A 27,502-nucleotide genomic window follows, 5' to 3' on the forward strand; every position below is an offset into this window, starting at 1 on the left:
AAAGGAAATAAACAAGAAAATAAAAAATCGCAATTTCTTGCTCGAAAGAAGTCATAAATTCTAGAAGCAAAGAGGAATCCTATGGTATATACGTAAAACATTGGTCTTTTTGATTTCAAAATCGAAAAATTACTTTTATTTACAGCGCTAAGAAAATTCTAAACATATTTCCTGGTTTTACCTCTTTTAATCAGGTATAATGGTTGGAGTTATGCAACAAATAAATTTTTGATTGTTTCACTTCTTTCAACTTTGGTTGAGGCGAGAACATTTAACCAGCCTATCTGAAAGGAAAAAGTTTGTTCCAATCTTCCTTTTTTAATTTTTTTTTGCAACGATTTTTCTGCTGCGTTTATCATTTTGCAACGGAGTGTATATAAACGTATGTATGTATGTAGTATAAGTTAAAAATAATATGCGATGGATTTTTAGTTTTTGTTTTTTAGTTTACATGAAAAGCGCGCCAGCACTATAATGTTTTAATATATGAATGTACATAAATATATGTATGTATATGCACATATGTATGTATGCATATCTTGACAAACATATATACACATATGCGTACATATTAATACATATGTTTTACTCCATGTTAGATTGTATTAGTGTGCTAGTTTATGTCCAGAGTGCAAAATATGTTTCATTTCAACACAAACGACCATTTTTGTTAGGGGTTTTCAGTTAAGGTCGCATGAAATTAAAATAATTATGTACATACATGTATATAATAATACATACAAAGATTAAAAATGTTAAAAATTTAAAGTAGTGATTTTTAAGAGTCTCGTTTGATATTTTAATAATATTTTTTTTTTTTTGATTCCTATAATCCCTTTTTGTGTTTTATAAATATTTCCTCAAATTAAAACCTTCGCATTTAAAACATAAAAACGTACGCCTTGACATTTTTCACGCGCCTTAAATGCATTTTATCGTTAGGATTAAGGATTTTGGTTAACATTAATGTATATTTATATGTATATAGTAAGTTGTTGAAAAAGGTAGACGCATGGAAGCTAGAGAAAATTGTATAGGCGCTAAAAAGTTATAATTTAAATTACACATATAGCGAAATATAATCAGTTCAAGAAGGGCTTTATTTAATTTTTTGATTTAAAAAAACAACACGTTAGCAAAGCGTACTAAAGCAAATTAAAAGTTATAAGCATTTAAATTAAAAAAAAAAACAATATTCACATATATCGCACCTATTATATAGGCACGCGTATATTTTACTTATTTAAAATGATAAAAAGGCAATGAAACATAAAAGCTGCAAATATTAGTAGTTAAATACGAATATATGTAAAAAATAAACCAGTGCGAATTACAACTATGAAGAAAATTAACTGTGCCTGACTGCCACCATTAAAATGCATATGAAGTATTAGAAAGAAAAATAGCTTTAGTACAACTGTAAAGGTTTATATTTTCGAAACTAAACACTTAAAAGTTCTACATATTTATATTTGAGTTTTAATGAAAGCAAATCGGTTTAACATACATATTGAATTTCATTAAAGAACAATCCATACGCAGTTAAAAGTCAGTAAAAGATTGAAATACATACATCCAGTGGATTCACAATATTTTAAATTTTTTTCTTTGAAATTAATTGGTAGTGATCCATACAAATTACGTGATAGCCCACTATCGTGTTAACCACCTATATATATCGCTCACGCTTTATTTATATCGTAGCAAAAAATCATCACTCACGTTCGAAACAGTGCATGAAAAACATACAAATTATGCACAATGTTGCAATGAGTTTTGTGCTTGTGTACATTGTAAATGCGCGCGTCTTAGTGTGCAAAGTGCTAGAGTTGTCGTTTTCGCTAAAACATACAATTAGCCATTTATACACAAGTGGATGCATAAAGGTTTATGTTTTGGTTGGTAAATTAGGTTTGCTTTTCACCAAATTGTATATTTTTTTAAATTGCGCAGATCTTTCAACAGCCCATGTTGCTTCTCTGCATTTGCTCAGAGTTTCAATTTTGTATCCGTCTAAAAAGTTCAATTCCCTTTTTACTTTCTTTTTTTTTTCTCTTGCTTTTGATAATTACTTGTCTTTGCTTCTATTTAAGTATAGATTTTTATATTAAACTTTTTTGTTTTATTTTCCGTTGATTTAATTTCCTTCCTTCTGTAAAATTTCTCTTCTTCCATGTTTAATCCGAACAACTATAAAGTCACTGCCTTCGTAAAGATTCGTTCTATGCATGTATGTAATTGTGGAATCTTTAAATAATTTTGATAATTTAAACAGATAATGAAACGAAACTGTTGTATTGCGTAATGTTACGCTTCAAAATGTCGGCACAAGGTCCTAGAACGCGTTCAAATCTGTAAAAATGAAAGATAGAAATTCCGGATTAAATAAATGTAAGAGAAAATTTTTAAGATCATCTTGAATTTCATATATGTATACAAGTGCATACATTGGAAAGGTTTCTCTATTTCAGGGTTTCGAAACCGCATGCTTGTAATTTGACAGTCATCAAATTTAGCTAAACCATTTTACATCTACTACAAAAGTGACAATTGCAGCATTGCTGCTTTCGCAAATAAAAAAAAAATGCGCTCTTTGGAACAGTTTAGAATTATCTAAAAAAAAAAAGCAGGTTACTCAAAACAGAAGGTCGCGTGTGGGTGCTACATGAATTATTGCAAAGAAATTCGCTTGACCGAATTACCATCAGTGAAATGTTGCCGAAAAGCAACGAAATCGAATAAAATTTGAAGCGAATAATTACGGGAAATGAAAAATTGATTTAATACAAGAAAGAGCAAAGCAAGTGCTCATGACAAACGACTTCGAAGCCTGGATTGCCGGCCAACAAGGTTATGTTGAGTGTTTGGTGGGATTAGAAGGTGATACGATCAATTTGATCTTCTACTGTGGACAACGCGACCATTGAAACGAAGGAATAACAAAATAACGACTAGATGAATCGGACCAAATTGACGAAACTTGGATGGGAAATTTTAATGAATCCACCGTATAACCCGGACCGGTCTTACTTCCATTTGTTTTTTTTTGCCGATAAACCACAGAAGTTCTACATCGATGGAATTATAAAGCTAACCGAAAAATGGTAAAAAGTAATAAATAATAATAGCCATTACATATGTACTTGATTAAAAGAGATATTTAATTAAAGGCCATTTTTAACCGACTTCCAAAAAAGGAGGAGGTTATCAGTTCGGCGGAATAATTTTTATTTTTAATTTTATTTTTATGTATGTTACCGCATAACTTTGGACCACGTCAACCGATGTCTCAGAGGTGGTCCCATACTAATCTGGTTAAGATCCGATCAGTGGATCATGAGATATACATATATATACATATATATTTTTTCATATGAGAATTGAGTCGGTTTTTTTTTGCTAAAAATTACTTGTCATAGTGACGAATTAACTCTTATTCGGCAGTTAACTACAGGTTTTCAATACAAAAATTTAAAGTTAACTGCCGAATTTGAGTAAACTTACCACTGTGAAAATGGCAGTAAGACAATTTTTTTTCAAAAATTTACCCAAATATCTGCGGATACTATTCATATGACCCAATATTTATGCAATGCAAATTGATAATATTAAGTTTCTTAAAAAAAAAATAAATTGCGTGCAAAAGTAATGCACGGCATTTATGAAATGTGCGGTTGTTTTAAAGCAGGGTTGCGCCAACTTCATTCACAAAGGCCCCAACTAACAAGTTATTTTATTTTACAGGAGAAGCAAATCACATTATAATGGGAGTATTAACAAGTAATATTTAAGCAAAAAAAAACCAACTTCAATTCTCATATCAAAAATTTAAGATCATCGTTAATTTCTTCATGATTCAATGATCGGATTTAAACCATTAGTACGGGATCACCTCTGAAGTAACACCTTTCCTTTAAAAAAGAATTATAGAAATCTGTTAACATGGTCCAAAGTTATGCGGTAACATACACAAAAAAAACTCCGATGAATTGATAACCTTCTCCTCTTTGTGAAGTCGGTTAAAAACAGGTAGGGCTTTTTAAAAAATGGCATGTAACTCCCGTTATTTTTGGTACTAGCGCTCTAAAAATTTGATTCAAGGTGTATTTTAATACACCCTACCAAAATCTGTGAAAAACGCAGTTTCGAAAAAAGTTTTGTGAATTGAGGTAACGATATATACATACATAGCTTTGGGCTGAAGTATTTTTTGCTATTCCGAGAACGAGGTTGTTTTAAGTTTTGTTGTAATCAAAGGCGGAAAGGCAAATAGCGGACACAACCAATGGCTACTTTAAAAAAAAAAACCGTTTGCTTTGGCTTTAGAGAAATCTGAATTCGACCGACCAAGTCTCACTGAATGCGTTAATTTCTTTTAAGGTATCACATGCAAATCTATGCTTTAATTATGCAAAAATGCGAGAGTTGAATATTTGAAAACAATATTTTTATTACTCTGAAAACTGGTTCTTCATTTTTTTTTTTAGAAATTCTTTCCCTTAGCTAATAAGAGCTACCAATACGTAGTATGTCTTTTGATTTTTTAAAATTGCACTATTCTTACCTCGCTCTATCCAATTTAACACATTTTAAGGGTCCTCTTGCAACCACAGTAGCTGCTCTGGGGCGATCTAACAGCAAAGCAATTTCACCGAAGTAGTCACTTGGACTTAAACGTCCAACCTCGGCGGGCTCATCCCCTTGCTGCAAATAAAAAAATCAATGCTATTAGTAATAATAATTAAGTATACAACACCTCAATGCTTACCTCAGCTCGTCGTTGAAGTACAACAGCGGTACCATCCAAGATAATGTAGAAATCATCACCCGGTTCACCTTGTTTAACAATTGTTTCACCATCTTCGAATGAGACTGGTTCCAGTGCATCAGCTATAGTGAGACGCTCCCATTTATCAAGACTCTCTATGAAATTGAAGAAATATACACACATAAGTCATTAGAAATGCCACTGAAACAAGAATATATTTGCATTTAAAACTATAAACAGCAACTCACCCAAAATTGACACACGCGACAAAAATTCTTCGTACATTTTCCTTTTGCGTATAGTAGAACCCATCAAAATTCGTCGATAAGAATCACGATCGATGCCCCATAGCTTGACATCGGTTTTAGCTCGTACGGTAGCTGCACGTGGTGTACCATAGATGAGCGCCAATTCACCAAAGCTACCACCTTCGCCAATTGTTGTCACCAATTCAGAATTAACAAATACCTATAGAGTAAAAATAATGAAATCGTTTTTGTTGTATTCATACATATGCTTCCGCTCCATTAAACGGCGCTCATACTCACCTCAACTTCTCCGTGGTCAATAACATAGAAATTATCACCTTCATCACCTTGTTGAATGATATTTTCACCCATTAAATGCGTCACTGGAAACATTGCGTCGAAAATGTCGGAACGTTCATTTTCATCCAAATGCGAGAATAGGACGTTTTTGGCAATAGCCTTAGATAACGCAGCCATTGTTTTGTAATCCTTGGGTACAACTTTCTTCACATAGCTTGTGGCGTCCTCTTCGGTGACAGGTTCCGCTGATATGCCACCACGTCGGCGTACCGGTGGAGCAGCCGTATGTGGCATTGGACTGAGATCTTCGAAATCATCTGGACTGGTCACCTGTTTGGTGGCATCAAGTTTAACTTGTTCCTGCAATAAGAGAACAGAAAAGAGAAATTAATTAGTTAAGTTTAGTATTTTATTTGAGTACGAGTATATGTAGGTAGTAGCTATTGTAAGTAAATATGTATGTACATGTGTGTGTGCATACGTTTATTGTACATAGACTGAATCACTTAGTAAATAGCAAATTAATCAATCAATCAAATTCAACAAGAACTTGTTATTCAATGCGATTAGGAAATCGCTTATGCAATTAAATGGAGACAGACGTAGGCTTGTAAGCAAATATTGATATTCACTGAAGATATACATACATACATACAACTATGTAGTAAGTATAAATTTGAGTGTGCTTACGCTATTGGAAAATTCAACGGATAGCTATGTAAATTATGAGCTATTATTAATTTGTAAACCTGAAAACAAATACATTCCGCACAAATGGTTTGCGAAACTTTATAGGACATTTTATGTGTATATACATACGTAACAACTTGGAGTAGAAATAATATTTACTTGTTGTAAAATTGGAGTTTCTAAATAATTTTCCTGTAGGTTATGAACTTTACCATTAGATAATATTTACTGCTTACTATTTATTTAGGCATGTACATTAGACCGCACCAAAAAAAAACGTATAAATAATTTTTGCAAAGTAATTTCGAAAAAAATTGCCGAGCTGAAATTCTCCTTTTTAACCGACTTCACAAAATGGAGAAGGTTATCAATTCGTCGGAATATTTTTTCTTTGACCACGTTAATCGATTTATATATATTTTTTTTTTTAATGAAAGGTGTTACCTCACAGGTGGTCCCATACTAATTTGGTTTAAATCCGATCATTTGATCATGAATAAATTAACGATAATCTTAAATTTGTATATGGGAATTGAAGTCGGTTTTGTTTTTTTGCATAAAAATTGCTTTTTTGCATAAAAATTACTTGTTTACATATTTCTTCACATCTTCGGCATTTACAGTTGGATCTGAAAGCGTGATATACCGTGATATATACATATGTTCTTGGTACGAGGACGAAATTTTTCTGCTTACCTAACAGATCTCAGGTCCTACCACCTTTGAACTTGAACTTTTACTAAGGACAAATTTCGATTATTTCAGTAGAACTATATAAAAAAAAAATTATTGCCTTCTAGGTTCAGCAAATTGACTTCCAAAAATACTTTCCTACTCAGTGGGGCACGACGAAATTCTTTTTGTTTAATTGTAAGATGGTATGGTACTTATAATGTATGTCAATGTTTCTTTATTTTTGCGGGATATACCTTTGAACTTTTAAGGACTAAATAAGCATTTCAATAGGCACATATGGATGTAGGTATGTTGGGGCGGGTCAATTTTTTTTACATAGCATGGGAGGATTCTACGTCTAATGCTGTCGAAGACACCCTGGGTCTAAAATCAATTTTGAGATTACCAAACTGCGAAAATAGATTTCAAAGAAAATGTGAAAATTTTCATTGTTGCGCCCTCTGGTGGAAGTTTTAAGGAAAACTTAATTTCAGAAATGGATTACTCATACCAAAAAACCCCTTATAGCATGTTTTATACAACATTTAAGCACATTGTGAATATAAAGTGGTCACTTGTTTGAGTCACTGTAGTATAGAAATGCAAAACTGAACGAAAGATCAACGCCTAAACATAGTTTAACAATATTTCGAAAATATGTAGAGAAAGTGCGACTACATGATTATTCGAGCAAACTCATCCTAAGCGATAAAGCTCATTTCCATAATGATGGCTTCGGTGATCGTCATAACATATTTACCATAACATTTGGGGTTTAGAAAACCCAAACGAGATTGTCGAAAAACGTTTACAGCCACAAACGTAACTTTTTGGTGCGGATTTATGACTGAAGGCGTCATTGGATCATATTTTTTGAAAATCAATAAAATTTCGACGAAGTATGGTGTATTCCAGTAAAACCGCGTCAGTCATTTGCCCGATGTGCTATTCCAAACATAACCGTGTTTTCTATTTAATTTAGGTAATGATATTTTGGCGCTTAGACATTTGCTAAGTGCCGAGCTTTTCATCTAATTTCTGATGTGCGTTTTGATGCTACAAATGGAGGGATCTACAATTTTACCCCGCCTCCGAACGGCAAATGGTTTTATGGGAAGCATTTCCGAGGCAGAAATCCACTTTTCCTGCATAGGGGCGACCACTGTTAGAAAAAAAAATGTTTCTAATTTATATGTTTCCCGTACCAGTGATCGAACCCATGTCCACACAGCCACAGCAGATGTCATTTAATCTAAAGCTTGCGTAAATTATGGGACACTCTTTAGCCATACACAAGCATACAACTACTAGGTACGTTTAGCATTGATTATTTCTCTAAGTAGTCACCGAACTTTTCGCTTAACAAAAAAAACAATAACTTAGCCTCATCATGGTTATTGCTGTGTAATTGAAATTCAACAAAGATTTAATTGTGCGACAAATGCTGCAGGATATTAACTGCTTAGTACCTACATACATAGAGAACACGAAACGTATACGCCCCGTGGCACTGCAAGCTAAATGTTAGAAGTCAATCTGGGCGCGCCAGTCTTCAGCAAAAGTGTTTTATCCAGCTTTTACTATCGCTAAATTATAGCTTTAAATTGCCATCCAACATGAGAGCGACATTTTATTCGAGGAACGGAAATTCAAGAATAATTGACATTCTCGTCTACAACAAGATTGGGCGGGTGTGCAAAACGATACTTAGCACCGCTTGTAGTCGTACTACATATTTACATATGTATGTATGTATGTATATGCAAATGTAGATAAGGATTTTATGGATTTTTGCACACTCAGTAATTTGCATATATATACCTACTTTTACAGTCATGTAAATACTGCATTCTTAGATGTGCACACTTATGTATGTTGTTGTGCACATGAATGTACATATGTATATGTATGAAAATACAGATCTAAATGTAGGTACAAAATGCTCATTTGCAATTTAAATGCTTATTTTTGTTGTGGTTTACATTTTTTCTGTGCCTGCATTTGCGTTGCACGTGTTTGCTTGTGACGTTCATAATTAAGTTGCTGCGCCAACAACAAAAGCAAACAAATTTCATACATCTACTTGCACATGCTAATTGCTAGAAAGACAACACAGTTAATGGTTTGTATTCCATATATGTACATATGTATGTATGTATGCATTAGCTTGTCCAGTAAACAAAATCAAACACTTGTATTGTTTTTGGTTTCTTAACACTTTGAAATAGGGACTTTCATTGGTTTTTCTTTAAATAAGCGCCGTTAATAGAATCTTAAATCGCCTGCTCGTCGGTTTTTTGTCACCTTGCGACGATGAACACCTCCTATTACAAAGGGCATCCCTTGCCGAGGAGCAGCTTGGATGGGCGCCTATATAAAGCCCAGACGTAAACGTAAAAACTGCGCATTTGTGCCTAGACGGACAACCCACTCGTAGGAACAATTATGGATACAAAACTACAACCTCAACAACTTTAAAAGAGGAACTCTGCGCAAACTAAAAAATTACCGAAAGGAAACACAAATTCCGCCTTATCGCTGCATAAAAGCATAATCTTCGGCTCTTACCATTAAGATCTTTTACGGCAGTAAAAATCCCCGTACGAAAGCACACAACAGGGTCAACCGCACGATGAGCAGGTACCGCACGATACTAATACCAAGTAGAGCTGAAAAACTATTGATGTTTTTTTTTTATTTTTCGCTACTATTGATTGTTTTTGGCACTATCGATAGTCTGACAGCAGTTTTATTTCTAGTTTTCATTGATTTCTCTTATCTTAACATACAAGTTGCACTAATATATTGTTTGACGTTTTTATAAAGAGGTATTAAAAAAATAATGAAAATCTTTGAAAATGACGGAAAAACTTGCACCTTCTAAAATGCCACTTACTCTAGTAAAAAACTGACACCCAAATTCACTTATACCAACCAGGTAAATAAAAATCAACACTTTTTAGATGTAAACATGGGCGTTTTGTTACAAAATTTTAAATTACTCGCCGAGTGCCTAATGACAGGAGGACAACCGTAAAATAATAAATTCAAGAAAAACTCAAGTTTTTATTTAAATTTCAATTCATTGCAAATTTTCAAAAATTTACTTATAACTTAACTGTTAAACAATATGTTACGAACGTATCCAAACATTATTTCCGATCGTATTTTTAAATAAACCTCAATCCCGAATTTACACTAGGTAAAATTACAAGAAATTTGAGGCATCTCAAAAATGACATGTAGAAATGAATTTAATGACAATTGTTCAACGTAATGACACGTTAATTTTTTAATGCCCAACTTTGTCATTACAATTTTTGCCATTTATTGCCTTAGTTGAGGTATCAATTTGTTCGAAAATAAATGTTCTTTTAGGCAAATACTACAGGGTGGCGACGAATGGCTGTTACGCTGGTATTTTTTTCGAAAAATAAACGTATCCTTTATAGATTTTGGGAAAAGTATTTTTTTGTTAATTTTCCACAGATTTTACTTTAATTTTATTAATTATCTTTTAAATTTTAAACTTTATTTCGATTGACCAGCGGTAAACACTTTGAGAGAAAAGCGCAAGTCTTCGTCGGTTAATTTAGTCTATATCTTCTGTAACCATAGGCTAAGTTCCCCTATTTGTGAGTCCTTTATATTCTCCCTTTTGTCTAACATAAGGCCTCATACTCAGAAATCGAACTCGGACTCGGAACTGGTGACTAGTAGTAAGGCAATTATTCGACCAACCCTAAACAGTTTTTCTTTTTTTTTTTACTTTTTTTACAAAGCCTAAGAAAAAAAAATACACCCCAAAAAGACTTGCGTGCCGCATGTACCTACTTATGTCCTAAAGTTTACACTACTGGCAAATGCAAATAAGAATTAAAATTTTAAAACTAATTAATAAAATTAAAGCAAAATCTGTGGAAAATTAACAATAAAATAATTTCCTCGCAAAATCTATAATAGCTGAAACACAATGCCGGCGAAGGGCGAACTCGCTACAGCGAAATTCGCGCTGTCAAAATTAGAACACCCGCAAGCATATGAAATTGAACACAGCCAAAGCGAAATGCGAAGTTCACCCGGCGGCGTTTCGTGGCGATGCCCTGCTGGGCCGAACTTAGACTTTCTTACTTGTTTTTTTTTTGTAGCATCGCGTTATTAAGTGTGGTTCCTTGTGATGCCGCTGTCTGTAAATAGTCTATTGAGCCGAATTTCTCTTACTTTTTTTACAATTCTACATACATATCTAAATGCACATATGTATGTATGTACAGTGACGAACAAAAGTATTGGCGCAGTGAATTTTTCGCCATATATGCTAAGTTTTTTATTCTAATTTATTGTCGATAATTTTTTATAAAAATATAGTTCATTTTACACCAGAAGACGTAATAATAAAATCTCTAAACTTTGTGCAAAACTCAGGAAAATTCTTTAAATTTGCACACTAATTTGCAACTTTTTATTCAGATTTAAAAAAAAAAATTCAAAGTATGCAGTTTTATAGCCTATTCAAATTTAGTATAACAAAGTGCAAGTTTAAAGTTGCTAGAAAATCGCGTTGATTTTTGGCAATTTTTTTAATGGAAGGTGTTGCTCATTTTCTCCATACAAAAAATAATTGTCGAATTACTTTGTATGGAAGTAACGGAATAAAAAGTTGCAAATTAGTGTGCAAATTTAATGAATTTTCCTGAGTTTTGCACAAAGTTTTGAGATTTTATTATTATGTTTTCTGGTGTAGAATGAACAATATTTTTATAAAAAATTATCGAAAATAAATTAGAATAAAGAACTTTGCATATATTGCGAAAAATTCACTATGCCAATACTTCTGTTCGGCACTGTATGTTTATCTATCAAGTTATTACTAGAAACTTTCTAGCTATCTCAAAAAAATAAAAAATAAATTTCTCTCTGAATTATTTCAAATCTCATATTCAGAGACCTTCTACATATAAAAAAAAGAAGTAAAATATTTTCAATCTTTTTGCTTAGAGGGTAATTGTGTTTACAAGTGTATGTAAATTGAATTGCAAATGTGTATCTTAATTAGAAACAGTTGTTCTGCTTGGTACGACTCATTGTAGTCCGCAACCAATTAAAATCATCACAATGACCATACGCACAAACAAGCATGCTTTCATATGTGATTGTGTGTACATGTCTATGTCACAGGTGGGCCATTGGGTGGTGGCGTATGGAATTGCTGAGATCGAAATTGACAAGTTGTTTTCATTGTTATTGTACATGTACATTATAGATTGCAGTTATTTACAGTTTGTCATGTGCTTGCAAAAACACAATGAGCGGTCATTATTATATTGCAACAAAGTATGTATGTTTGTATATGCACATTTGTTTTCATGTACATACATACATACATACGTATTAGTACAAAATATGTCTACAAGCAACATTTTGTGGCGAACGTTTAAAATAAATAAAGCTTTCAAAGGTAATTAACGAGGTTAAGTGGAAAAATATAGCTAACAAAAATGAAAAGTAAATACGATACGGTTACACAGCAATCATTTTTTTTTTTGTATAAATAAAAATATTATTAAATACATAGTTTGAAAAAGCAATAAAAGTGTACATAAATAAATCTAAGTAGAGCATTTTATGAATATAAAACCACTCAAGGTATACATATTTTGTTATTTTCTCTTGCGCAGATCGCATGTCACGTGCATCACGTATACGTCCTGTAGGCAAAGCGCGCTGAGGTTGATGATAAAGGGAATCGGGAAAGAAAGTTTTTGTGGGCAAGGGCCGAAAGTGACAGTCCTGTACCAGCTAACTCAAGCTGTGCTCTGTGCCTGCCTTGATATAGAAGGAGCTTTCCACAACACCTCAAATGAGGTGATATGTTCGGCACTAAAGAAAAGAGGTGCGCGGATCTACACAACAAAAAATCACTAAAGGATATTATCCCCTTCCTTTGGAGCCTAGTAGTAGTAGACCAACTCCTGCAAACGTGTCACATGCCAAGACTGCGCAAAATCTATTAAAAACTCGGTAAAAAATATCGATAAAAATATCCATAAGAAAATCGATAAAACTATGCATAAAAAATCGATAACAAAATCGATAAAAATATCCATAACAAAATTGATAAATATCGATAACAAAAGCGATACATTTCGATAAAAAATCGATAAATATCGACAGCAAAATCGATAAATAACGGTAACAAAATCGATAAGTATCGATAAAAAAATCGCTAAATATCGATAACAAAATCGATAAAAGTATCGATAACAAAATCGATAAAAATATCGTTAACAAAATCGATAAAAAATATCGGTTATTGTATCGATAAGTTCCGAGAATCCCGAAAATCTCTAAAATCCGAAAATAGTTCGCTGATTGAGTCTCTGTGTCTCTCACTCTATATCCTTTCTTCTTTAATTACCTTTATTCTAATCTTTCTTCCCCGGTCTTCATCTATACTTTCTCTTCATTTTTGCCTTTAACTTTACGCATAATTTTTTTGTTTTTATTTTTACCTTTTTCCATTTTTTCAAAAATTCTTCTATCAAAATTTCTATGATCAGTTTGCAGATCGCAAGAAACAAATGTTCGTAGATTTTTATCCTCATGAAATATTTCTCCTGCTTTTTCTTGGGCGCTGAAAAATGAGTTTAATTCGGAAATATCACACCAACGTCACCCCTTGATGGGGTGATGAAATATTCGATGAGATGGACTATCGCGCGAATGCTTCAACGTGTTCATACAACAACAAAGTCCCTCTGCAGAAGTTGTCGGGATAAAGAAGAGAGGGAATCGATTCACCATTTGGTATATCCAACTAAGCAGAGAAGTAGAACTATCGGACATTCTCAATTATTTCTGGAACAGTAAGTGATTTTAAATAAAAAAATATCAGATTTCATAGAACCAAAAAGTAACCAAATTTAACTCGGTTATTAACTTTCTAGTTACCACAGTAAATACATATATTCTTATTTCTTGTCCATCATCACGCTCAACAGAACAATGTCACACTGACAAGGACTGAAAATTTACAATGCGTAACAAATGGCAATCAACAGCACGACAATTTATTCTGCACATTAAGCGAAAGAGAGACAAAACAAAAAAATATTTATAGCCCGTCAAAAAGGTCATGGCCAGTGTTAATAGCCCTTCGGTGCCTTGAGAGGAGTGATCGTTAAACTTGCTAATAAATGTTTTGGCATAATTTATTAACTTTCATTGCCTTCATTTAGCATAAATAATGTCATAATATCACGTCACACAGGCCAACTAACTGCTGAGTCGTTAAATTGCAATTGCTATATACATACATAGGTATGTATATCATGTACAAAGTATATATGCAAGTATACGAGTATGTACTGGATCTGTATATATATTTAATATGTATAAACATATTTTTTGCTATGGAATTATTTGAAGGAATTTGCTGCCATCAAGTGATTACAATGGATGCTTTGGGTGGTGTTTAGGTTTCATTTTGTACATTAATTAAAAAACTAGTAAATCTCATGATGCAATAATACAAGGTGTTATGGGTTAACAACTTCTCGCCTTAATTCCGCCACATTGACTGCCTTAGGAGAAACAGTGTTACTTCTTTAACAATTCTTTGCCAAATAATATAGTTGATTTTTTTTTCAGTATACACATCTTGTTTTCTCAAAAAGGTGTTTTATCTTATTTTATTTCATTTCATTACGAATATACTATAAAAAAGCAAATTTTGTTTTGAAGAAAATATTAACTTTTATATTTTTCCCCCAAATGGGGATTAATTTCATCCCGTTTTTTCTTCTTATTCTACTGAGCTAAGGTGTCAAATCGAGCTGTCACAACTGATACCAGCTTGTATTATTGCATCATGAATAAATCTAACTATTTAGATTTACGAAACGAAAGCACTTAGTTGTATGACTGGTTCAAATATACTTCTGCAGGTATCGTTTTTTGAATAAATAACACGGCCGTTGTTTAAAAGGTGTTTTTCTAATAGCGGAGTTTATTCCTACAATGAAAAAAGCCTACCACAAAAAACAAACATCTGCCACATCGATGGTCGTAAAAGTATGGGTTCTTTAATTTCTGTGAAAACCTCAAGACTAACAGCACAAATTGAGGAGGAAACCCGTTCAAACACTTAGCAAAATATATAGTTAAGCGCCCCGAAGGCACCCAAAATATGGCCCAATTACTCGACGACATAGATGATTTGTGTTTGGCCGTTTCATACCCTTCAAGGCACAGAAGGCAAAAGGCGCTATCATGTAGACCTTGCGCAAACAAGTGTTTGTGCTAAGAGAAGTGAGCAGTCAACAGTCCCACAAGTGGTCTGCATAATCATGCATTTTGGCCACCAACAGCCCCTCAAAAGCTCCCATTCGTTTTGCGAAATATTCAACCAGTTTCTCTAGGTGGATTTGATGACTGAAGACAGGGGTTGAAAAACTGTCTGCTATCTAAGGAATATCTGATCTCAGCCCTCTCTAGCCAAATAGTCAGATGTAGTATTACCAGGCACTCCCGAGTGACCTGGCACCCTAGGTCAAACAACAACAGTTGTAAGTTAGCCAAGACTTGTATTGGACGTACTACTTTGAAAGTAGTTTAAGGATGCATTGGTAGAGGCTTGGCTGCCACTACAGGCACGTAAGCTCCTACCTCCCAAATATTGAGTCATATTCTCTAATAGAGAAGTGGGGATGTTTCCCGTTACCTTCGATAAATCCTCCAGAGCTAGAACCTGTGGCAGTTTTACAAGCAGCAGTAAAGATTCAGCATTCAGCCTCTGGTACCTCAACATTGTAGAGTCTCTTCAGCAAAGGTAATGACAGCGTACAATATTGGTTCATTAGAAAAGGCCCCTTTGGACTCGCTAGATCTTTTGCTTTCCGGAAATTTCTATTTCACTCCAAAATATATCATAACAGTATGTTTTTTTTTGAGATTTTTTTTTTGGAAAATGAGAAAAATACAATAATACGAGGCTTATACCTTAACTAACTGTTTCTTTTTGACCTTCAAATGACCTCGATACAGACCTTGTAAATCCGAATTGGCTCCGGATTATTGTTCAGCGACCTCAAAAACATATATAGTGACCTTTAGTTATGATTTTTATCGCTTATCTGCCTTTTCATAAACGATTTATAGAAAAATTTTCGGGAGACTGGTCAGAAAATGGTGACTTATTTAGTACCGCATGGCAATTTTTTATAACCGCAACATAACCTTCGATTCTAAATAAAATAAAATAAAAAAACACCTAACATTTCACAGCTAAAAAATAACAATAGCTCTCCACCACTTTTGGGCTGAGCCGCATGCGTTTTGACGTGGAATGACGCACGCATATAAAAGTATGCACATATGTATGTATGTCCTTATAGAGCTGTTCAGAATGATACGTCCATGTACACATATCAGCAAACAAGTGATTTGGTAAAATTATGTTATACTGAATTTAATCTTTTATTAAACTAAGAAAAGTGTACGCATCTATACCCGAACATAATTAACGCAAAATGCGCTGCACGTAGCAAACTTTTTCAAATTAATTGTGCAAATTAATTTTCTATACTACAAGACGATATGGTGTGGTCGATTGTGTTGCCATTTCTTTACAACTGACATATTCACCATAATTTAAGGTCATATATAAACTTATGTACATACATATCAGCAGCACGCTTGCCACTATGTGAAACCGGCATTTCCATTCTCATATTAACTGATGAAAATCGGCTCAATGCCAACAAATCAACAAGCCTACTAATATAAATAGATACTCATGCTTATGCATACATAGAGGGCACATACAAATGTATGTATAAGAGATACATAAGTATGTACATATGTAGGTACATATATATGTATGTATATAATTACACATGCATGTTTGAACATAAATATATATGTATATAACCGTATGAATTTTTAGGAAGCAAGAGTAGCGTCCGTTAACAAATATCTACAACATTTAGCTTTGCTCCAACCTAGTGATCGTATATTTTATGGATTCTTCAAATTTTGGCAAGAGCAACATACAGTATAATTACGGTGACCATCCGTCCTGTATTATACGGGACAGTCCTCTTTTTTGACCCTTTGTCCTGGTAATTTATTTATTTTATACGGGACGTCAAATGTTCTGTATTTCTTTTAATGTCCTGTATTTGTCCCGTATTCGGTGTTCGGTATTTCGACGCCTTCAAAACTCATTAAAATGGCATGCCTATGAACGAGTTCTAAGAGATGTTTGGTACATATATGATACTAATTTTCTCCATAAACAGTTATTATTTCCTAATCTGAATGCCTGTGATTCGAATCGAGGAATACATACAGGGACTAAAATAGAAATTAGGGCTGGACATTTTAGTAAGTTTTGACTATTTTTCCTTAGTTTAGTTATTGTTTATTTTATGAAAGTAAAGCTCATTACCTAACAAAAACCATATAATACCAAATTTTTAACTTTGTGCAAAAAACTATAAAAATTAATTCTGCAAGGTTTCACCAAAATTTCAAACTTTTTAATTAGGATCTTTAGAAAAAAATTTGGTTTGCAGTTTTGTAACTCATTAAAATTGAGTATTATAAAGTGCGAGTGGAAAGGGCTGCTGATTTGCTTCCCTTTAAAAAAAATGGTCGAACTTACTTACTTTGTATGAAAAAAATGCGTAACCGTCAACAAAAAAAAAAAATTGGCAAAAATTATTGGTAAGCCTTAGCAACTTAAAATTGCACTTTATTATACTAAAATTTAATGTTTTTTTTTTCATTGAAGAGGGCTTTAAGATCTGTAAGCTGTTGTGGAACAAATTTGCAAAATCATTTTTTGTCCCGTATTCGGCTCTCATAAATATGGTCACCGTAAGTATAATAACAAACATACATACATGTATGCATTTATATTTCTCTGCGGTTCGTCTGAAATTTTTAAGAGTATACAAGTGATAAAGAATTTAACAATATTTACGTAAGTATGCCGATTATTGCGTACGCACTGATGTAATACGTACTTACGTAAATATACATTTAAGGCCATACATACACACATATAGTGTTGGCACTAATCGATTGATTTTTTAATCAATTAGTTCAATCGATTAAATTCAATCCGATTACAGTTAATCATGATTAATTTTAATCTGATTAAACAGCTAATAGTAACCGCGATTAAAAAAATAATTTTTGATTATTCGCCCTTAATTTGATTAAGTAGGTTTGGTGATTCATTAATTTATGCTGAAATTTTTCTATGCACACAAGGCCAGTTAATCGGGTATGGCTAAGTCGGGTTTTCTCATCAATCTAAGCAATTCGCCGTGCGTTTTCATTAAAATCTATTCCAACAGATGTTATGTGAACTAAATAGGTTTTAATATCTCTCTGCACATGCGCGATGGGTTGTAAAAATTCCCTGTTTATGTATTACTAATAAAAATAATATTTATTTTTTTATATATTATGTGTTTTTTATAAGCGTGAAACACGAAATAATAACTATAACTCTTGTTTGGTTTCAAATTCGGACAAACTAGACCACTTAATCAGGTCTTCTTTTTAATTGGATTAACGATTAATGATTAAAGTTAATTAATCGTAATCACAACCGACGATTAACGATTAAAAAAATTCAATCATTAATCGTACAGATGATTACGATTAATTAATTGTAATCGTTAATCGTGATTAACATTTTAATCGTTAATTTTTAATTCTATATCAGATTAACATTTTGCCAACACTACACACATACGAGTACATGTCGCTCATTTGCTGCAAGAGTGTCATAATCTAACAAATTAGAAACTCGAGTAAAGAGCTGATTATGCATACTTCGCATAATTTCACACAACCATTAGTACCAATGCAATTGAAATATTACTTAGGAAAATGTGAAGTAAAATCTAGACTCAACAGATCGCTAAGTTTTTGCAAGTTCTGCTAATTTCTGGGTAATGGAGAACATACAAAGTACATACAAAATTACAGTTCGAAATTTATGCGAAGTTATACGAGGTATGTATAATCGGACCATAAATGGCTTTACAGCTTACATACGCTCCCATAGTAACAATTAAGACAAGCTTTCTTCTAATAAGCTATGGATAATCGATACAGCTACACATCGCTAGCTTAAGAGTGAAAAGTTGCTATGTCCACTTTTTATGAAAACTTACATTTTGAAATAGGAATATCCCTTATATTGAAAATGCATCGTTTCGAAAAGGATTAACGTAACTATTTTATTTTTTCTCCTTTATTTTAAATCAAACGAACTTATCTTGGGACAGAGACACAGTTGATAAACGGAGAGAGTGAGTATTGGGGCCTTGGCTTAGCCATAGGTTTCAACCCGGACAGTCCGGAGCTTTCTGAAGGGTTAGATCCAGGGGTTTAGTGAAATTATCGGTTATCAGAGGCTTGTTTGTTTTAATTGGGTTCACTTCATAGGGGCCACTGTTTGCCCATCTCGACAAGGCTAGTGAAACAGAGCAAACACATATTTTTAGGTGAAAAAGGGAAGGTCGTTGAAAAATGGTTGGAAGCCTAACTGGTAACTAACTACCCAATAAGTACGGCATGGTGCAAGGGTATCTTCGCAACTTAGCAAGGAAAGCCATATTGATCATAAACCACGGGGTTTACAGTAGGATCTTAAAATATGATATCGATGTTTTTGTTATTCGAGAAGACAGTTTTTGTTTTTGTTCCAAAGTTCATTGACCTCGAGTACCCCGTTCTAGTACTCATCAGAGCTCCGTGTCTATCACCCCAACGTACCACCCTAATACCAGTTAATTAAACTTCGCTAAAAATCATTCAAATCATTCGATTTTTTTTTGCCGAACGTAGGGGTCGCCTTCTGTAATTTTTCGACATACCTTCGGCATTGTCGAATACAACAGTGCTTTTGTCGCAAGGAGAAAATTTTTTTGTTCATAAGTTCCTTGATCTCAAGCACCTCGCGTTCTAGTCCGTACCAAGCTAACGTAGCACCCTATTGTCAGTAAATTAAAGCTACCCAAAAATCATTAAACTTTTGATAAGAAAGTGTTTTGATTATTCCAGTAGAGCTATTTTAAACTAATTTATTACCTTGCAAAATTACTTTATACTCAGGGGTGTACGGCAAACTTCCTTCAGTTTCTAATATATATACTTGCATACATGCATTTTTTATTTGTTTGTTTGTAAATTCTATTGATTTATAGACTTCCATGCAGCGTGGCGTTCCAACCAATAAATCGTTAAGTGTCGCATCATTGATTTTTAGTAGACCATCGAAAAGTATAATAAAATTCGTTCATGGCGTTTTCATACTGAATCAGCTAATAGGCTGGCAGGTCGAGTTCATTATTATAATGCGTAAAAAATTTTAAGATTATTTTACGACTTCAACGAAATAACGCTCGAATTTTTAAGTATTGGTAGCCAAACCTCAAAATGATTTTTCTCACCTTATTACCTTTTTTTTACAATGGGATCAAGTTTTGGTCATACATTTATCATCTTGAACGTAATCTTAGGTTAATATTGAATTTAGTCCAAATTTTTGTCTTCAGAGACAGATAGTTAAATTTATCGATTAGCTTCGTAGAACATTAGACCCCTAATACGGCACATTGGTTCTATTTTGAAAAAAAAAACTGATACGTAAGCTTATTTAAAATGGTAGTTATAGGGTTAAAATGCTCTGCAAAACGTTGAGCGGGAAATTTTACTACGAAGCTTCAACTAAATTTGCCATCATTTTCGATTACCTTTTTTAATCCGCTGGCTGTCATAAAACGTCTCCAAAATAAGGGTTAAAAAATCTACTGTATTAGAAGTCAATGGGTTAAAATGTATATGAACAACTTTGTGTTTAAAAATGAAAAGGAAATATTTTTTACTTTGTTCAAAAGAAAAAAATATATCTGGACCTTGGAAAAATGAATCCTCTTGGCAATTCCCCTGGCTTAAGTCTCATTGAACATTTATATTAGGAAATGAAGTGAGAATAAGCGCAATATAAACCGAAAAGTAAGACGATATTCGCAAAACTTTCATGGTCGGAGATTGAATCAAGAACGAACTTTTTCGAAATCCTGTTTCGTCAATTTCTGACCGAATAGAAGTCGTTACTTCTAATGAAGATAGATAAATTTTTCACAAGGGTTACCAGTTTCAAACCTTAAATTGCAGTTTATTATATTATAAGCAGTTTTATAAAAAAATATGAAAAGAATATGAAAATATCAAAGCTAAAATTTATCATGAATATTTGCACAAACTTGTTCCATTTATTTTATATAAAAAAAACTCATTATCCTAAATTAAGTAATTAATTTTCACTACATATGCCTTAACATCTATCAAATATGGGTGCTATATTTTAAATAGCTGGGCGCAAAAGAAACTAAAAATTGTAAAAATATGAACTGATATTAATGAAAAAAATCTCGTGTCGATTGGTGCAAATAAATTATCAAGAAATTGAATCACGGTACTTCAAAAGACGTCTTTAAAATAGTAACAGGCGAAGAATCAAGGTTCTATGCATATAAACCCGAAACTAAACAACAATCGACTGTATGCGTCTTTCAAGACGACCCAAATCTAACAAAAAAATGTTTGCGCACGGCGCAATTGGTAGTTTGTTTTTCTCGGAATAGCTGGACATGTCGTTAGGGTTGCCAACCGTACTATAATATATAGTATTTTACTATTTTTACGGTCGGGGTACTGTATACTGTTGGAAATAAATATAGTACGGAAAAATACTATATTTCTTCAATTATAAATATAAATTCAGTAATTTGCACGAAAAAATTTGTACTAAAATGGATGGCCTTTATACTGAAATAACAATATTAAATGGAATATTCTTTAAAGTAAAAGGTCATTGTGGGTTTTTAATCCAAAAAAGGTAACATAACTGAGAAAGAATTAACAAATTTACATAAAATTATTTCATTTCTACTCTCTATTCCAACAATTTCGGCATTGACAGGAAGACGTTTCCATCACTTAAAAATCGTTTTTACTTTTTCTTTTAAATAAAATACTATATATATTTGAAGTGAACTATATTTTTCCAATTTGTTTTTAAAAGTACTATAAATATCTTGGAAAATGTTGGCAACCCTACATGTCGCCAACGTTCTATTAGAGTAACGTAGAATTGCCATTTCTGAATGGTACACCAGCATTTGTTTGACGCCTGAAGAAACGATTGATGCGTTCAAATCACATGTCTTCGGGGTGGCACCATCGAAGTGGAAAAAGTGCTTCGCAAATTGGTTCAAACGAATGCAAAAGTAATACCAGTACAATTTTTCCTTCCAACTAAATCGTTACATTTATTTGTATGCTTATTAACCAAGGTTAAATAATGAACCTTGGCAATATAATAAATTTCGATCTAAGGTCGATAAAGCGAAGCAATAGAAGCGTATAAATGTTATACACCTAAAATGTATAATTAATTGTACAAAACATATTTCACATCAATATTTGCTTAAACAGTAGCGACAAGTAGATCAAACGATTAGCATATAAATGTCAACATGTACAAAAGAAACTTTGCAAATCAGCACACAATTTGAAGTTGAATAAAATGGGAAGCTAAATATTGACATATACATACATACATATATATGTATGTATGCATGCAGAAATATTTTCATACCGATATCTATTATATTCACATAAATATTTTCCGCATGACAAGTGAATCAGCAATAAAAAAATGAATGATAAATGGCAAATTCACACCTAATATTTTGTTAATCAAAATAGAGGTGTACATACTATTTATTTATGTGTGTATGTATATGTATGTATATATGTACACAATAATCATCGCCTGAAATAATTTGACACTTTTATTAGATCTAAGGGGGGAAAAGTTGAACAGATAACTTTCAAATTATTCTTATCAATATTTGAGTCAAAAAGTACTAATTTTCAATAGATGCTAATTTGAAGATTCTACATACAAATATATACATAAGTATGTACATTAGGACGGATCAATTTTTATGGGAGATTTTTTTGCAATTATGCGCTTATAGCACAAAAGCATTCTACATACGTGTAATTCTAAGCAAATTTGCCAAAGAAACATGGGTCTAAAATCAATTTGGAGTTTGCCAAATTGCGAAAATAGGTTCTTTAGCATTTTGCTGTACAAATATGCTATAAGGGGCGTCTTGGTATCCGGAATCGATTCCAGCACTTATATTTTTCTTAAAACTTCTACAGAGGGAGCAACAGTGGAAATTTTAACATTTTGTTCGAAACCTATTTTCGCAATTTGGCAAACTCCAAATTGGTTTCTTCGGAAAATTTGCTAAGAATATAATTACACGTAGAACCCTCCTATGCTATACGAGCATAGTCCCAAAAAAAAAATTATCCGCCCTAATGTACAAATGTACATATCACGAGTCGGTACATTTTTCGACAAAAACGTGTTTTTTTGTCGATAATGGACGCACACTTATCTTAGAAAATGCATTAACTTCAGTTTTGTACAAAGAGCAAGATTCCAACGCGAAATTGTAATTAAATGGAAATTTAAAAAGGATGTACTGAAAAAAATTAAAAATAACCACTCGTGCTCATATACACGTAGTTGCGTATGTAACGCATACGCCCCATAGCACCATACACAGTCAGCTAACACGTTTACTCGCACGCTTCTACTTAAAAAGTCATATTATTTAAAAATAATTAAATATTGGCGTGGAAGATTTTTACACAGTGTTGCTTATGCACATATACCTATGTTTACATCCATGTATATAACAATTTTGGAATGAATTTCGAGTGTGCTTAAAACAATTGTGAAAATGGAATATCAATTTCTCAAATCATAGTCATCTTTTACACAATTTAATTTATTTCATTTGGTGGCACACTAGTTTCGTTACACTGTATTCGTTCGTTTTGGCAAGAAAAACATTTTCACCGCTTAATTTTAACATTTTGAAGTACATATTCTCAAATTATTAAAATTAAAAAAATCGTAAAATTTCAAAAATTACAAAATAGCTGCGACAAATTTTCTGTATGGTGCCATTTTTCCAACGTCCATTGCCCAAAGGTAATATAAACAATTATGATTTTTTCGAGTGACAATGGAAAAATTTGTAATTTCGGTACTTTTTCGCCTAAATAAACGTTTTAAGGATAAAATTGTTGAAATACTTGATTTATTTTTTATTTTACTTGTTTCTGAAACTCCATTGAATGAAATACATATACGCAAGAAAGAAAATGCTTTAGCGTTTTTTTTTTCTGGCGAGAGAAGGAAGTGACACTAAAAAACAACTTCTGAGATTTTCCCATATATGTATGCACAATAAAATTATAGAGGAAACCGTTGCACAGTGGTGCCAAATTGAAATTTACTGTTCAAAATAGTCCAGAGTTTTTGTTTGATAAATTGAAAAAAAAAAAATATTTGTTGAGCCAAATTTTTTAATCTTTGTTTGGTTATACATATTAGTTTTGTTAGTGCAAAGTGCAGAAAAGGTTACAATTTAGAAGAAAATCGATTCTCTTGTTGCTGTATATAAATGCTATATAATAAAAAATATGTAGTTGAAAACCATTTTAGGGTTCCTACAAAACTAACAAAATTGCCCAAATAAAATTTGAACTGTTTAAAAATAAAGTTTTCACCAAAATTTCAAACTTTGAATTTAGAATTTTTAGAAGCCTACTTTGCCGTGTAAACATCAAAAGGAACTTTCGGTAATAGAAATTGCAACTGAAAAACGCAAATCGCTATTGAGGAATAATTTCAACTTCTCGTGCTGCGCTAGCAATTTTCATTTTTGCTGGAAAGTGCTGCCAAACCAATCTAGTGTTGATATGTAACGCTATTCCCCCTTTTGCACATTCTTATGGGAAATTGACGTGGGGAACGATATGATCCTTACATTTTAGACATACGATAAGTTTGGCAGTTTTATGTAAAATACGACGGAGAACATTTATGGGGAACATTTTGACCCTCTTACTCCTTAATAGGTGGGCCTTTTTTGATAAGTTTTTTTAGAAAAGGGGTAAAATACAACCAAAAAATATACAACAGGGGCATAACGGGTTAAAATGTAAAAAAAAAAATATTTGCCATTACATTCCACTGTAAGTCTATGAACACGCAAATAAAATTAATTCGCTCTTACCGAATCCACAGCCTTGAGGTTAATTTTATACTTATTCCGAATTTGTGCCAAAATCTTTCACTGAACCGGATGGAAAAATTCTTTCTGGTAAAATTCCCCTATAAGTCATCATATAAAAACAGGTCTGGGTATTTATGGGAAAATTTATTTATTTTCTTTTAAGGGTTTTGGGATTGCTGATTACAAGTCAGTTTTTTTTTAATTAAAAACCCGCCAGATTTTTATGAGATTTGATATCCTAAGGCTCTTTGAGTCGCTAATTACAAAACTGTCATCAGTTTTCAAAAATTCAGAATGGCGGATTCCATATTAAAAAACAAAAACATGGACGGATTTAAAGAAAAAATGAGATTTTTATGAAATTTTATATCCAAAGGTTGCTAATTACAAAAGTGAATATACTGAAATAAACAAAAAAATAGGATTTCCATATCTATTAAATAAATAGTAAGTAAATTCCTTACCCTATTCCGAAATACGCTGGAATGAATGGTACATATCTTGAGCGTATATATACTATGTATACATAAAAAAATGTTGATTGAGATTAACAAAAAAAAAATTTGTATTACAAGGAAGCGTGGCAACCCTGATGGAAAATATTTTCTGACCAAAGTTCTCTACAATACCTCTCATTTGATATCCATATTGCGATGTTTTAGATAAATTGTGTAGAATCGAAAATAAGTGGCAACCTTACACTATTATCCTAAGACATAACATTTTGTGTATAGGGAAAGCATTGTTTAAGAACCTTCTCTTGGTACCCATAAATAGTACTATTTTACCTTTTTTTTCTAAACAAAAAATGAAATAAATATGCGATTCGAAATAGGTGGCAACCTTATTAAAAATATTTTTGAATAAGGGATCTTAAAAATACCTTCCATTTGAAACCCATATTAGGATATTTAATCAATTTGTAACTAATTTGGAATAGGTGGCAACCTTATACGAGTCTTCTCGGAGATATTGCCTATTCAGATAACCTTAAAATCCAAAACATTATCTGTGTAAAAATTTAATCAAAATTTTTGTGAAAAGTGCAGATAGAAGGTATTGAATATAAGCCCGCGATATGTATAATTTCGATATCGATTTGCGCACTTTCCGCTGCAATTTAAATTTCTGAAACTGATTTCCGAAAAGTACCAGAAATAACTTTCTGGCTGTTTACACGTGAAAATAAAATTTCTCTTTCGCCTGCAGTTACTTTTGGAAATTCTTGAGTTTGACAGACCTTTAAAACTAAATAGTTGCATTTGCCACGTCGTACCTACTTTATAATTGGCCTACATGCCATAAGACAGCAAGCGCAACATTTATTGGAACAAGCCTCGTATATTTATTAAAAAATAAGTCAACTAACTTTTCTGATGTCTATGTATTTTAATTTTAAAATAGTTGGTGTAAACGCTCATTGCAAGATACATAAAACAAAATTCAGAGAAATGACAATGGCAATGAAAGCTATTTGCGTTCCTAGAAGAGCAGCAAGCAACATGTTGAAAAGTTAAGCCCACTCGGCAAGTGTAGGAATTTAAAGAACACGAGTAAGCATAGCAAAATAACTGTTAGTTAATCTGCATTACTTTTAGTTCCATCAACATACCGAGCGGCGAACGAACCAGCAAGCTTGAGAACATTTTCCCCCCAACAGTGTTCGAGTGTTGCTAACAAGCACATTTCAGCTTAATAAGGATGTGCTTTTTTATTTTTTTAGTTTGCTTTGCCGCCCACGGTTGGACAAGTAAGTAATTTCACAACATTGATGATAATAATGAAAAAGAACAAGAAAAAAAATTAATGCTTTTATAGGTACATAGTAGCAGCAAATACACTCGCAGTCATTTGAAGAGCACATTCTTTTGATACTCAGTATGTACAGTTTTCCTTTGGTTTATTTAATATTCATGATATTTTTTATGAAAATGTAGCATATTTTACGTGGAAATCCGATTCTAAAATTTTATACAAATTTAAAAAACATGTCAACAAAGGGGTGTGCTATCCTTATGACCTGCAGTGCTTAAGTTAATAATATTTCAAGAAAAATTTCGGGTATGCAGTTTTGCAGCCCATACAATTTTAGGATAATAAATTGCAAGTTTCAAGTGCTGCGCATTTTCTTCCATATACAAATTTGTTCGAGCATATTTTGTATGGAAGAAAATGCATGACACTATCGACAGACAAAATTTTTCAAAAACAAACGGTATTTTGTAGCCACTTGAAACTTGCACTTTATTATACTAAAATTGTATGGCCTACAAAACTGCATACCCGAAAATTGTCTGTGCTATTCACATGACTGGGCGTGAATGGTGCTGCAGAATGGATAAGAGTGAGAAACTAAATTGCTGCATAACAAAATGACAAAATGTCAGCTGCATTCTTGTATGTAAGTAAGTATGTACATATGTACTCATACTATAACAGATAAAAGTACATAAAAAATAGTGAATGGAATTCTGCAAACCTCTGACATTTTCACTGCGTATGCGGATGCGGGAGAGCCTCGTATTGGGTGTTGTTGATTGCACTACGAGTATTACTGATTGTTGTTGGTTGTATGCACCGTGCAAGTAATATTTTACGCCTGCGCTGGCTTGTATGTATGTGTA

General features: G+C 32.7%; 1 protein-coding gene across 1 annotated transcript; it reads right to left on the reverse strand.

Annotated features, from left to right (window-relative positions):
• Window positions 1-251: 251 nt before the first annotated feature.
• On the reverse strand, window positions 252-27,502 carry LOC118752171 (cAMP-dependent protein kinase type I regulatory subunit-like; the record flags this gene model as incomplete). Its single annotated transcript, XM_036487027.1, is given in 6 exon segments — window positions 252-2,352; window positions 4,565-4,704; window positions 4,769-4,923; window positions 5,017-5,236; window positions 5,317-5,676; window positions 27,358-27,502. Coding segments are annotated over 6 exon segments (969 nt in total). The 3' UTR covers window positions 252-2,267.

This window comes from Rhagoletis pomonella, unplaced genomic scaffold (genome assembly GCF_013731165.1).
Source record: "Rhagoletis pomonella isolate Grant_MI unplaced genomic scaffold, Rhpom_1.0 Rhpom_scaffold_01281, whole genome shotgun sequence".
Lineage (NCBI taxonomy): Eukaryota > Metazoa > Arthropoda > Insecta > Diptera > Tephritidae > Rhagoletis > Rhagoletis pomonella.